We start from the raw sequence: 14,099 nt of genomic DNA, 5'->3' as shown, positions 1-14,099 counted from the left end.
TTTTTCTTGGCACTGAAGTCTGAAAAGGCACCATGTACCATTGGAGAAAAAGTACTGATGTGACCGAGAGTTCCTGCCTCTTGTGTAAAATTTAAAAAAAAAGCGCTCAGACAAACATTATTGAATCTCTGCTGGAGCGTGAAGATCACGTGATGTCTGGCTGACCCTGCAGAGGTTTGTGTTTCCGCTCGTGGATTCTCTGTTCTCTTGGTAGTGGTGGGGATGGAGGTTGAGTGTGTGTGTGTGTGTGTGTGTATGTACAACCATTCTNGGGGGGGTTCCTGGTTTTTCACTTCAGGGGTGCAAAAACCAGGAACCCCCCATCTCAACAACTGCTGGATATCTTATGGAAGGACTCTCTAACATATACTCAAACCACTTCTATTTCTAATTATTTTTTTAGACATCAGTAATGGCTTGTGTCCAAGTCACAATCTACTTCTTACTCGTAATAAACATTCAGTGTTTTTCTTTCAGTTGCTCACTTCTTCAGGGGTCACCGCAGCGAGCAAACTTCACACAAAATATTTGGCAATTTGTTTTAGTCCCGGTGCCTTTCCTGACGCAACCTGGGCTCCAACCTGCAGTCTCAGGACTGACCACCGAGCTACTGCAACCAGGTAAAAATGCTAATAATATTATTATCTTAACAATAACAGCAATCTAAAACAGGAATCTTATGAGTAAAAATTTAATTTGAAGATCTCCACAGCTGAGACGGTATGAGGAATTTAAATTTAGGATTTCTAAAAATCTGTAAAAAGCATAAGTAGCCATTAAAAAAATATATTAGCTGGACTTATATATAAATATTTGTAATTTCATTTTACCTAGTCAAAACATTTGGGGTTAGAGTCCAGATTTCTACAGTGTTACTTCCTATAATTTTAATTTTACTTGTTTTAAATTATATCCAATCATGTTTTTAATAAACATCCACAATATCTTTGTAGATATTTGTAATTACATTGTTGTGGGTAATTATTACAACTAATTTATGTTTAAAAGAGCTTTTAACTAGCCATAATATAAACACTGGATATCCCAATAGCATTTTACTTGTTAAAATGTTGTAGAAATTGCAGCATATGGAATTGATTTTCTGTTTGATCAGCTAAAATGATAGTTTTGAGTAGGATCAGTGGGACTGCAAATATCTGAGGGAAAGTTTGGCAAAACATCTTGAGTGCACCTTCAAAATCCTGTTCATTTTCACTGATGAATTATAAATCAAGGATTTTTATTTTTATTTGCACTGAAATGAAAACGTTAAAATTTTAATTTTGGATTTTTTTTGTGATAAGAGCAAAGTCCTCAACAGTGTCTTTTGAACTATGGAAAATAACAAACCTTACACTGACTAAACAGCTCCCTAAACGTTAAATAAAAATAGATGAGAATTCAAATCATATACATTTATATATAAATGAATGCAGAAGCCATAGTTAGCAGGACAAAGTTCACTTTACCTGTCAGTGGTTTTATTGTTAAGGCTGATTCTACAACAATGGGTCCAGTTTCTGACTGAAAACGTTCACACACAGGCTCTAATCTCCCAAGAGTTACTCTCCACAGTCATGACCACATGCAGGACCAAACAGCTTTAAACATGGTCTGTGGTGAGTTTAATTAGAATCAACTCGCTTGACATTGGCTTTGAGGTAGAATTTGGGGCATGAACCAATTTGCAGCGGTATCCACAAACCCAAAGTGACCAGAATTACCTTCAACGAAACAAATAACTGTCGTCTCAAAGCATATCAAGCTGCTTATCACCATCAGACGGGTTTCTGACAAACATTTGTACCTTGTCGGTTCTGTTATTCTAAACAGGTCAGTAGGCAGCCATGTGAAACAATAAAACCTTTGTCCACATTTGCTCCACATATTCTTGGAACTGTTTTTCAACCCTTGGTTTGAACCGTCTTCTATAAGGCCCTGGGGAAGTACATGACAGCTTTTATTTGGCACAATATGTGTAACTGATATAAAATCATCATGACTCATCCAGAAGTGACACACCATTTTCCAAAATTGTATTTTGAATGTGTCCCTCAATGCTCAAAATCAAGTTGGTTTTTTTTTACTATTTTACCTTCTAGAAAATACAAGTTAAACTCTGTGATCAGTTCAGCTGTTCAAGCAAAACTCAGGTTTGACACAGACAAACAAATTCACCTGAAGGTTATCACAAATGTTTGCACGGACCATTTCACAGCCATTTACAAGTCATTCCCGTTGTTGTCGCAGCCCTGAGCGGTCCGGTCGCTGAGTGACGACATGTTCTGGTAACATGAAGTGCAATGAGGCAAAAAAAACATCTCTTTTTTTTCTGCCAGTCAAAACTTATCAGTGAGCTGTTTCCAGAAGAAACATCTCGTCCAATTCAAAGAAAGCAGCTTGTTGCCATTCTTGGAGCTTTCTTCACGAGCAGCTGTGCTGTGTAAGTGTAGTACCTCATCACTGACACTGACCGTCGGCTGTGGCCTGGCCTTTAGGTGTTACTGATTTTAATTTTTTTTAGTTTTTTTTTAGTTTTCTACATTTCACCTGGGGTTCCAAATTCCCCTAAATAGACAATCGGATCATTTTTGAAGTGATGTTCTGTCAAATAGTAATCAGTCAAAAAAGGCACACTAGTGTGAAAGAAAGGTACATTAGCTAATACTGAACCTCTACACGTTTGCATGGCACCGTTAAATTTGTTGCTGTTCTCTCCACCGAATAGCATCCATGTTACTGATTGTATTTGTTTGTGTATATCATGTTGTTGAAGCTGAGGCTGAGAACGTATCAGTCCACCTGATCAGAACCTCTAGTTGGTCAAAGTTTACTCAACTCGCAGCAGACTGATATGCATACAGTTGCGCAGTAACATGGACGTTGTTCATGTGAGAAAACAGCTACAAACTATACAAACTGTCATGCAAAAGTGTAGCAGTTTAATATTAGCGAATGTAGCATTCTTTCACACAGGTATGACATTTTGTTTTATAAGCCTGAAAGATGATACATAACAAGCTCTCGTTTGTTCCAGCCCGGAAAAAGATTTCTGCCCTCTTCTTCATACTTTGTGCTCTGTGACTGAAGTCACCGCTCCTACTATTGATAACTGTTCAACAGTTCAAAGTGAGCAGACTATCCTTTAAAGAAGGCTGCAGGTCATGTCCCAACGCTTGCGCAAACACAGGAACTTTGGGCGAAACAAGTCGTTTGTAACGATCAAAATCATTTTCAATTTCCAGTTCAATAACTTAAGTAAACAGGATTAGTACTGTTCTGTTTGACTGTTTCCAGGACTGAATGGGAATTGGAAAGACAAACAGTCCGGTTCTGCCTTGACTTGCAGGGGGCATGGATTCAACCAGAGTTTGGGGATTTTTTAAAAAGTCATAGATGGTTGGAAACTGATGGTTTATATGACAATATAATCATGTTCGCGAGGCTATGACCTCCCAAAGGTATCCAGAGGTTATCCATGATTCACTCAGATAATGAGCCTCATCACTTAGGCTGTCACCCTCACTCCTTTGAGGCCAAGCCTAATCTCTGCAGCCAGAAAACCTCTGAGAAACTACAAGACTAGCAATCTTTTGAAACGCTGACCGATGTGAATGAGTAATTGCCTAATTATTTAGTATAATAGCGAAGCATACAGTTAGTGTGTGCACTACAAGAAGGGAAAACACCGCAAAGCGTACCATTTTCATATAAACATTTTTTTTTTCCCATAAAGTGCATCTTTGTCAGACACTGTACAAAAGCTGCAGTAATACAGGAAGTTTTATTTGGCACCAAAAAATAAAAAAATCACTGTACTTTAACAATTCACAGCTGCTTCCTGAGTAATACTATCCATTAAAAATATAAAAATGGCTGGTTCTATAGTGGCCAACCATGTTGGACAAATCTAGGCTCTTAGCAAATTTTTGCTCGACTGTATCTTAATTTCTGTATGTGCCTATAAATAGAATTTACAGACATGTTTTGGAAGAACTGTTTGCTCCCTTTGTCTGTCCGGAGTGCATCACAACGACTCTTTGGTGCCGTTTTTTTTTTTTGTTTGTTTTACCTGAGTTCTTTCCCAGTCTCACTCACAAGCAGTCTGGTTATATTGGCACCTGTGCAGATGGGGGAGCTCTGCATGGACAGAGTCTGCGATGTGAGGGGTCAGATCCAGCACAGCTGAACAGCAGAGGCTCCTGCTGAAGGCCACAGTGACGACCCCACGGGTTGTAGGAAGGAAACAGATGGTTGACTTCCTGCACCGTGTTGGAGCAGTCCAGTCCGAGCCTACAAAACAGGAATCAGTGTGTAACGGCAGTTTAATGGCATTTATCAACACACTCAAGATTTTTATTTTTTTTACATATCTGAGTATTTAGGTTTCACATTGTTTCTCTAATGTCTGCTGATCTTCAGCTCCTGAATCCTCTTCCCCATGCATACCTTCGCACCTTCTTCTCCATGCATTTGAAGTCTATGAGACCTTTCTGCTTACTGTAAGGCAAAATGTCCGTGTTCTCACCTGGTAAATGTGGCAGGTGTGTTCAGGTGATGAAAGAGAGCAGGCTCACACTGCAGGGAGGAGCGCTGACACACACTCACACAAGACTCCCCCAGTGGACCCAGGTGGCCCCTTAGATCCCGTTCAGGTGGCCAAGTAGGGACAGATTTACTGCAGAAGTTCTTGAGCAATTTATGATCAAGAAAAAGAGACAGTTGAGGAAATTTTGAGTTTAAACAAAGCCCTTTACATGGTTTAGCCACTTTACAAACTATAAACTGGGGTAGGACCCTATAATAGCACACGCTTCTGTACCTGGTGAGTGATGTAACCATGAAGCCGCTCCAACATTCCCACACATGTGAACTCCTGAGGAGTGAAAGGCTTCACCTGCAAAAACAAACACTTTTTACTCAGTGCTCCTGTAGCTGGAAGTTCTTTATATCACGTTCAGTAAATCCAGTTACCTCTGTGCTTAAAATAGACCTGAGAGCCAGCTGCACATCAGTCCTGTTGGTCACGTCCACAGTCCACACGTAGGGTTTACCAATGAACTGCTCAGCATATGGGTGCTGTGAGGTGATCTGATGTCAACAAAGATGTCAACTGTTTCATTAAAGCATGCCAATAAATTTATATATTTTTATATATATTTATTTATTATTTATATATATATATATATATATATATATATATATATATATATATATATTCAACCAGAAACCTCTGCCAAGGCCACAGTATGATTAAAAAAATAGTGCGATTCAGATCATTATGTGGATCACCAGGATGTTTTTTGTGACAACCCCAACATTTCCTGAAAAGTTCATCCAAATCTGTTCATTAGGTTTTACCTGAGTCTACTAACAGGAAGAGAAACAAACCAATGGACACAACCGAAGACACAGCTTCCTTGGTGGATGAAACAAAAAGGGTCACATGTAGGAGCAGAGACAAGTTTTGAACAAGGAGGTTACTTGTGAGCTTGACCTTTGACCCCATGAACCTTGAAATCAACAGGCATCATCTTTGACCCCTGAGGTGTCCAGGTGTGCAGTTTGACATTCCTACATTCCACTGTTGCAGAGTTAGAGCACTCGATCAACTGTGAGGGTGACCTTTGACCCCATGACCTTAAAATCAATGGTGATCACCCTAGACCTAAAAGGTGTCTAACAGTGCAGTTTAATTTTCCTCCTTTTCATGGTTGCATAGTTAGAGCACAAAGTCATCTTTGACCTTGACCTTTCACCCTGTCACTTTGAAATCAACGGGGATCACCCTTAATGAGGTGTCCAGCTGCAGGTTTAGAGCACAGGCTGATCTGTGACCTTGACCTTTGGCCGGATCACCACCAAAATTTAATCACTTGTTCCTTGCACCATGTTTGACGTTTCCTGAAAATCTGTTCATAAATTTTTATATAATCTTGTACACAGACAGACAGACTACACTTAATTTTTTTTATTTCCTACCTGTCTGGTGGTGGGCTTGCCCTTGTAGAAGTCACTGTTCTCTGATGAGTGTGGGGGGTCAAATCGTGGCTGAAGGAAAACGCAGCCCAGAGCTATGGCCTCGATAGGAGCTGGACCCTCGTAGGGGAACCCAAGGCCTACAAAAACCTGAAAGGGTGAACAATGTGAGGAAAACTCACCATTTCCCTAATAATGTCCTATTTTGAACAATAAGCAAGACAGGCAACACTAATGTTCAAAAACGTATAAATATCCCTCCTACAGTTTAATATAATTTCTGCAATAACAAGGATTCTTAGGCTTCTATGTAACATTTTGGGATTATCTGACCTTTGTTCTGTGGAGAAGTCGTAGGAAGTCCTCCTGAGACAGGAGTCCGTGGTTTCTGATGAAACTGGGTAGACTGGACGTGTGGCCTGGAGGTCGGTAGACTGTGGCATGGGTCTCTAATTCTTCGCTAATAACCTCCAAATACTCAGATTTACCCTGGTTTATACACACACAGTAAAAGATACACACAGCGTACACAACAGTGAAGAGGTGGCTTTAAAGGGATTAGCTCTGCTGTGTGTCGGTCGACACACTCCTAGTTTGGTGTGAAGTTCGTGTGGGCTTTCTGTAAGGGTTTAAACTCCATAGAATTTCATGCAAAAACTATTTTATAAATTGTAATGAATTTCACTTTGATTTTTTGCATAGAAATGATTGTTTGGTTAATTATGGTTATTTGCAAGCTCAAGTCGGGGAGGCAGCAGCAGCTAGCTGTAGCACTTCTGGTGCAGCCTAGGGCACTTCCTGCAGGAATTTCATTATATTTCTGCTGGAATAACTGTGAAATTGACAGCTTTGTAAAATATCATTCCCATAAACTGCAAAGAAACTTTCTGAGATTGGAAGTTTTAAGTCAGCAGCTTTGCTCTTGACTCCCCTCGACTAGCCATTAGCTCATCAATCTGGTCAGGATTAAACTCCGAATTGAGGCCATTCAAAGAGCTATCTACAACAGGGAAGATGCTCATTGATCATCACGTTTTCACAGAACCCCAGTTCAAGTATTCTAAGATATTCCTTTTAATGGCTCTTTTCAAACTTGAAATCTGGAATTACTTCTCTACAACTGAGTGTTTTGGTGTTTTAACGTGTTATTTCGGGTCCATAGTGTGGATCTGAACAATTCATTTATTCATTTATGTAAAAAAAAGTCTTTTGATTGATGTCTTGTGGCTTTGAACGGAGAACAGATGAATATAAACACACCGGTTTCCTGCTGAGAAAGTCATTATAGACTGAACTTGATGTGCAATCACAATGACGGGGAGACCACTTTTGGTTACTAAAGTTTGTTTTGCTGCTCCCCTTCACAGGGATTTGTCCCTTTTTGGCTACTTTTCCAAACTGCCAGCATCCTAAATCATTTTTAAGTGACCATCATAAGAACTTCTTACTAGTGTCAGACTATCCCATACATGCAAAAAAAAAAAAACTCATCAAGACCACGTCAAATCCAGCCTTAGTTAATCTTTTCATGCACTTCTTGCAACCTCTTGGTTTTTAATGTCCTCTAATTATTATACCTGCCACATGTATTCCTGTTTGCCATAGACGACTGCTATCTTGTCTTTCTTGTAACTCTCTGATTTAGGCTCATCGTCCCTCACTGCCTCTTCGCTCACAAAGCCCAGGAAGGAATTATCAGGAGTATGAGCTGAAAAAAAAAAGTAAAAAAATCAGAGATGGTGAACCCTTATGTTCAACAAAGATTACATAAAAAAATAAGCTGATTGTGGAAAATGTGGCCGAAGCACTAAAGAATATTACTTTTGGCCGCCATAACTGACAACGCTTAAGAGAGCAGTTTATATTGAATTTCTGTCAGAGAGGAAAAACACACTGTGCACGGTTAATCATTTGTCAGTGGAAATATGAACTCGAGAGGAGGCTGGGTGTTTGAATAGGCAGCTGCTGCTTTCTGACACGCTGGAGAAGGTGCTGGAGATGAGTATTTACTTTACAAAGAATGTGCCAGCAAAGGTATGGGGTCAAGCATCACATTTTTTTTTTATTCTTTATCGTGTGTGTGTGTGTGTGTGTTGCTCTACTCTGTCTCACGGCACTTGTTTAAAAGACGTTTGCCAAAGCTGTCCTCGTTCATCCAAAACAAAATTTCCTGCCTCCCAGCTCCGCTTGTCTCCAGCACCTGTCCAAGTTCACAGCTTCAAACGCACACCTCAGATTAGCAGCGATAAGTGGTGAGACGCTGATACGATCGTGCGGTTTGTGGAGGGTTGCAAAAAATAAAAAAAAAATTTTAAATGAAAGCCGTAGCATTCCTTGAACGAATGTGCTTCGCCCACCACCTTTCATGCAAGAGTTTTAAACTGAGATCATCTTATGATAAGCTAAAATGGAGCTGCAGCTGTTTCTGTCTAACCTTCTAGAATGTTTTGTTCAATATCGTGCAAGATCTCATGAGCTGCGTTAGCTCTTTGAGTATGTGTGTAGCATGGCTGTCACCAAATTTTAGCTCAATATTTGTACAGTTAGCTGAGTTATAGCCATTTATGTGGTTCCTAAGGTTTATTAGCTGTGGTTGCTATCTTGAATGGGATTGACTCCAAAAGTTAATCAGGTGTAGATGTTCATCCAGTGATGACTTGAAGAGAGTTACAATATAATTCATCCAGCGGTTAATGAGATATTTTGCTAACAGACAGACTAACAAATACACAGCCAGACAGAAAAAGCTGTGACTCCGTGAAGCATTTCTTTGCTGTCACATTAGAGCTCCGCTTCATCTAATTCTTATCCTTTTCGTGGCTTTCTGCAGAACAGAAGCTTCAGTACTTTCCAGTCTTTTTTTCCTTCTCTTTCTTCGTGGCTTTTGTTGTCTCCCTGCTGTTTAGTTTCAAATTCTTTCAGTCCTTCTCACGTTCTCAACAAACATCAATCTCAGCAGGACAAATAAACAAAATGTCCCCGGCCTGACAAATGAGGAGCGCCGCCGGGCTCGCCGCTTCCAGCTCGTCTCTGTCTCCCAGCAGGACGGGACAGATGACACAGAGAGGTGTTGGATTATAAAGACTCCATGGGTCATTTAACCTGAGCTGTTATTCTTATTTTTACTATGCGTTTGTAATTGGAGGACATACACACATGTATCACACACTGTAGAGTCAGACTTACGGAACATGGTCATATACTGCAGGGAGCGGAGACTCCAGCTGCCCCACTGGGTTTTATATCCATGGCTGCGAGCGTACGTTCCCAGGTTAAAGGCCGGTTCAGTCCCGAACGAGTCCAGAATCCTAAAGCGGCACCTGGATTTTGTTCACAGGAAATTACTTTTACGCTCCTATTGATATCAGCTGATCAAGTGCATGCCTGACATCATTACACGCCAATTTGTTTTTGCCTTTTAAAACCACCAAAAAGCTCAAAGCACACGGCGTGTATTTCTTCCTAAATGTTCCGAATCGTGTCGACGGAAAACTCAGGTCGTACTGGTAATGCTGGAAAGACAGGCCCATGGCTCCCTGGAGGTGAGCAAGCCCGTGGTAGTCGGTATAGATGAGGTCAAAGGTGAGAGGCCTCTGGATCGGACAGCTGCCTCGGCCCGGCGCGGCACCTATCAGACTGGACCGGGCACGGGAAATACACAGCAGGTTTGAGAAATGTGTTTATTTGTTTATTTGTTTTCCCTCTGAAATCTCTGCAGCCTGAAGTGATTACACACCGGCACTGCTGATAAACTCCTTCTGATGTAAAACGCTAAGGCAATAAATGACGGTTAAAGTCACTCCTTTTAAGAATATACGTTGAATTCAATGGGTTTTAGTTTTCAGAGACACAAATATAAACACCTGGTTTTAAAAATATCAAAAATACTGACTGTCAAATGACAATTAGAGACTTAAACAGGACCAAGGAGGGGCATCGCTCTACTATTAAAGCACATGTAAGCATGCTCATCAGAATAAAATGATCCTAAAATAAAAGTTAGGACATAGATAAAAAGTTTCTGTTCTGTCAGTTCAGGGCTTAAACTGGTGACAGTTTGATAACAGATTTTGTCTATTTTGGTTTGTGGCGTAATCGTTCACCTAAAAAAAGTTCAAACTAACAAGCTAAACAGCAACATATTACCACCTATTGTTGTGAAGTCAGACATTCAGTCAGTAAAGCTACGACTCTAACATGCTGCTTTAGTGAGACAAGCACAACAGAATGAATAAAAGGCCTAAAGCAACACCTACTGGGTTTCTCGGGCTACTTTGTCATGTTAAAGTACAGAATGTCGATTGTCCACCTGCGAAGCTGGCGCTGCGAGGTGCTAATGGTCACGTCGTGACCCAGGATGGTCAGGCAGGCACCGAGGTCAGCCCACTGGACCAGCTCTCCGAGAGGACCGCCTCTGTCCACCATGGCCTCGAAGCGCTGACCGACGCCGCCAGCCAGGGCGCCGGGGAAAAGCAGCACCTACAGGATGGCACGTTCTTTATTATGCAAGATTCATCGCACACCGTGCGGTTTCTTCCCCACCCTTCATCCCCATTCCTTTGTGTTTGTTGTTTGGCTTTTGGAGTCTGCTAAAGGTCTAAATACATTCCATGCCCTTCTTTGTTTATGTGTCTACATTACAAAAAAAAAATGCAAAACACCTTTTTTTTTACCAATATACCAACCAAACAGTGCAGAGTGAACTTTTGAAATGGAAATTAAAATACAGCTTTACTGACAAACTGTGACAAATGATTCTGTAGCAATACATTAATACACCTTTTTATAAAAACCCTCACAGAACATATTAAATAAGCATAATGTAGCCTGTTTGCTTGTATTTGCATATAGAGAAAAAAATCCCAGCTTCTGTTTGTCTTCTCTTAACTTCAAATTTGTAAACTGGTTAAAGCCAAATTGCAAATTTCTCAACATAATGTAATTATATATATATTTGAGTTTTATTTATACGGTCCACATACCTTCATCTGAGACGACACTGTCTTGTTGCTGCCCTGCTTCCACCTTTGACCAGCCTGTTCCCACCTTTCAGACATTCTTTCCACTCTGGACCGGACAAACCGAATCGCCGGGCTGCTGCTGTTGCTCATCCCCTCATACAGCGGCCTCAGAGTGTCACGTATGTCAGCCTGTGAATAATAACCAGTATTAAACTGCAAGTTGTAGCTCAGTGAACGCATGATGGTTAGAGGATACCTTCTTTGGATTAGAATGGGTTTTCGGGTGCCATGGCAGTGCAGAGTAGTTTCTTCCAATGTGAGGGGGACAAAAGTTCTCTATCTGGCTGAGGTAAGTCAGTATGGAGCATGTGGAGCCGTCCACGCCATAAAACGCATAACAGGGGTCTGACTGCCAAAGTGCCTGCAGAAACTACATTGAAACCAACATAAGGACATCTTGGTAATAGTTGTCATTATTTCAAAATGCTTTTTATGCTCTGTGTATCTGTTTTCTCACCTGGACTTTCTCCGCACACACTGGATATGCGGGATCTTTCGGTACCTCACACGTCTCACCAGGCCCTACAGGGAAGGTGTTCTGTATTCATCATCAGCGTCCAAACAGAGCGTTGGACAATAATTTTGATATACACCGTCTTAAACATACGCAATGAACAGCAGCCGTCAGAGTAAAGTACAGTTTTTCCATGCCTGTAGCTGGCGTTAGAGTGGAGGCGATGTGTTCTCAGAGGCCCATTCCCGTAAGCCCCCCCCAGCCAAAACGAGGCCAATGTCAATCAAGTGGAATGAGCAGGCGGGCGCGCGCACACACACCTGACCCACCTGCCTTCCTACCAAACATTCCCATTTACACTCCGAACCCCAGCCAAAACACACAGACCCTGACTGTGCAAAACAACCTTGAAAAAAAAAAAAAAGATAAGAAAACTTGTAGAAACAGAGCAGATGTGTAAAGGTTTAAAAATATGGGATGTGCTGTAGGAGCGGGGGGGTCCCCTCTGGAACAACAGGAGTACGAGTTGGTGAAGGGGCTCTTGGGTAATTCAGCTGTATTTTATGGCTGTGAGGTAATGTGAGAGGAAGAGGGGCCAACAGGCTGGTGGTGTGGAAGTGTGTGTGTCTGTGTGCATGCGGGTGGCATGTGTGGACGTTCTGCACTGTATATGCACCTCCACACATTTATGCAGGCGATGGCATGTGTGACCCAAACTTTTATGGATCCCCCCCCCGGCTCTTCTTTAGTCATACAGAGAGGTACTCATCCCCACTGCCCACACACACATTAACACACACACACACTCTTAGTGTGCGTAACCCGACTCTCACCTGACACCTTGACGGAGGGTTAGAGAGTAGATGTTAGCTTTTTTTCCTCCCGCTTGATTGGCGCTGGCTCTGTGGGACTTGTTAAACTTCTATTCACGGATTTTGGATTTTACCCCCAAACATCCACCTGTCCTCACTGCCTTTCAACCCCCGCCCCCCTTCATGCCCTCTATTATCACAGCTTGTTAACTTCACTGTGTAGTTAACCTCCACTAAGGCTACGAACCGCACATTTGGCCTGAGAGTATCATACTACTGTTTCAGACAATAGAGAAGTCGGAAACAAGGCACCTATTGAAGCTGGAAAGGTTGAGTGAAATTATTTGACACAGCCCGAATGAAAAAAACACAACATGATTAAAGGCCCAGCATTCCTCCAAAGAATGCATATCGCCTGCCGCCTTTCATGCCAGAGTTTAAGACTGAGATCATCTTCTGTTGTCAAAGGATGGAGTTACAACTTTAGCAATATTGCAATACCTGCTAATGCTCGGACTGTGTGTTGAGGAGGACTCTCACCTACAACCACACCAAATTTTAGCTCAAAATCTGTAAAATTGACCGAGTTAAAGCCGTCTTCGTGTTTGCTAAGGTCAGTTGGCTGTGGCGACCATCTTCCCATAGGCTGACCCCAAAATTTAATCAGCTGCAGATGTACACTAAATAATTACTTTCTGAAAGATTCAATTAAATCTGCCCAGTGGTTCACAAGATATTTTGCTAACAGACAGGCAGGGTTGACACCAGCAGTTAATGCTTTAAGATATAAACACAACTTTTGTGTGTGCGCGTACTGTTCAAAGTATGCGCTGGGAATCACTCTCAGTTACCACCACACCAAAGTTTTACTCAATATATCTAAAATCGATCGAGTTCTAGTCATTTATGGGTTTGCTAAGTTTGTTAAGCGGTGGGAGGCATCTTCAAATAGATTGACTCCAAAAGGTAATCTGTTGTAGATGTATTTTCAACAATGACTTTCTGGGAGTTTCATTATAATATGACCACTGGTTGATGGGATATTTTGCTAACAGACAAACACACACAGACAAAAACATAATCTACAGTGAAAGGTGTTGACTACAATAACCTTAAAGATAATCATGGAACTTGAGCACGTTTTTTTTTTGTTTGTTTTAACTCTTGAAAAGTCTTTAACATAAATTAGTAAATCCAGACTTCACCTTTGTGCGGAGCGTCAGCCTGATGGTGATGATGGCGGCTGAGCTGATCGAGCTTCTGAGACACCCTCTGCAGCTCCCGCTCAACCAGGTGAGCCAAGCCCCGCTGGTCCTGCCTGAACCTGAAAAACATGACCACACGCCGCAAACGCCGCTTTTATGTACATATGGTAACGCGAGCAATTGCTGCAAATACAGCGACTCGTACAGCCATCATTGCAGTACATACGTGTCAAAGTCAAGGCACATGGGCCAGATCCGGCCCTTGGTAACATTTTATCTGGCCCCAAAAATAACGTTTAAGTTTTATTAGATCTGTCCCTCCAGTTTGGGACGGATGGGGTCTCTGTTGCTTCTCATTTAGCTTTAAAAACCTGAGCCTATTCAGTGAAGCCTTCTCGTGATATTGACCTTGAAGCAAAGGAAATTAAGTTTTCATTTCTCAGTAATCTTTGATTTTGACAGAGAAGATGAAATGAGACAAAAAGATGTCTGGTATCTGACTTGAGTTGATGAGAATCACAGTAACAGCGAGTCCGCTTTAATGTATATATTTTTATTTGTATTTTTCTCTTGTTTCAAAGTTAAAGGAGCTGTACTGTCGGGGTTTTGTTGGCGGCTTTTTTTTAGC

At 41.4% G+C, this 14,099-nt stretch overlaps 1 protein-coding gene across 1 annotated transcript in view; it reads right to left on the bottom strand.

Annotated features, from left to right (window-relative positions):
• Window positions 1-323: 323 nt before the first annotated feature.
• The window catches only part of LOC108237123 (alpha-1,6-mannosylglycoprotein 6-beta-N-acetylglucosaminyltransferase B), a 22,703-nt gene continuing 8,927 nt past the window's right edge, over window positions 324-14,099 (bottom strand). Inside the window, exons 5-18 of the mRNA XM_037980916.1 lie at window positions 13,472-13,590; window positions 11,458-11,522; window positions 11,197-11,370; window positions 10,962-11,129; window positions 10,289-10,458; window positions 9,484-9,615; window positions 9,166-9,299; window positions 7,557-7,687; window positions 6,313-6,468; window positions 5,983-6,129; window positions 4,975-5,091; window positions 4,823-4,897; window positions 4,529-4,689; window positions 324-4,293 (exon numbers count right to left, since the gene is read on the bottom strand). Of these exons, the coding sequence (XP_037836844.1) occupies window positions 4,110-4,293; window positions 4,529-4,689; window positions 4,823-4,897; window positions 4,975-5,091; window positions 5,983-6,129; window positions 6,313-6,468; window positions 7,557-7,687; window positions 9,166-9,299; window positions 9,484-9,615; window positions 10,289-10,458; window positions 10,962-11,129; window positions 11,197-11,370; window positions 11,458-11,522; window positions 13,472-13,590 (1,933 nt within the window). The 3' untranslated portion in view covers window positions 324-4,109. The remainder of the gene's footprint in view (window positions 4,294-4,528; window positions 4,690-4,822; window positions 4,898-4,974; window positions 5,092-5,982; window positions 6,130-6,312; window positions 6,469-7,556; window positions 7,688-9,165; window positions 9,300-9,483; window positions 9,616-10,288; window positions 10,459-10,961; window positions 11,130-11,196; window positions 11,371-11,457; window positions 11,523-13,471; window positions 13,591-14,099) is intronic.

Source organism: Kryptolebias marmoratus, linkage group LG17 (assembly GCF_001649575.2).
Source record: "Kryptolebias marmoratus isolate JLee-2015 linkage group LG17, ASM164957v2, whole genome shotgun sequence".
Lineage (NCBI taxonomy): Eukaryota > Metazoa > Chordata > Actinopteri > Cyprinodontiformes > Rivulidae > Kryptolebias > Kryptolebias marmoratus.
Note: the sequence above shows the minus strand (reverse complement) of the source record. Positions and strands in the feature narration are given on the sequence as shown.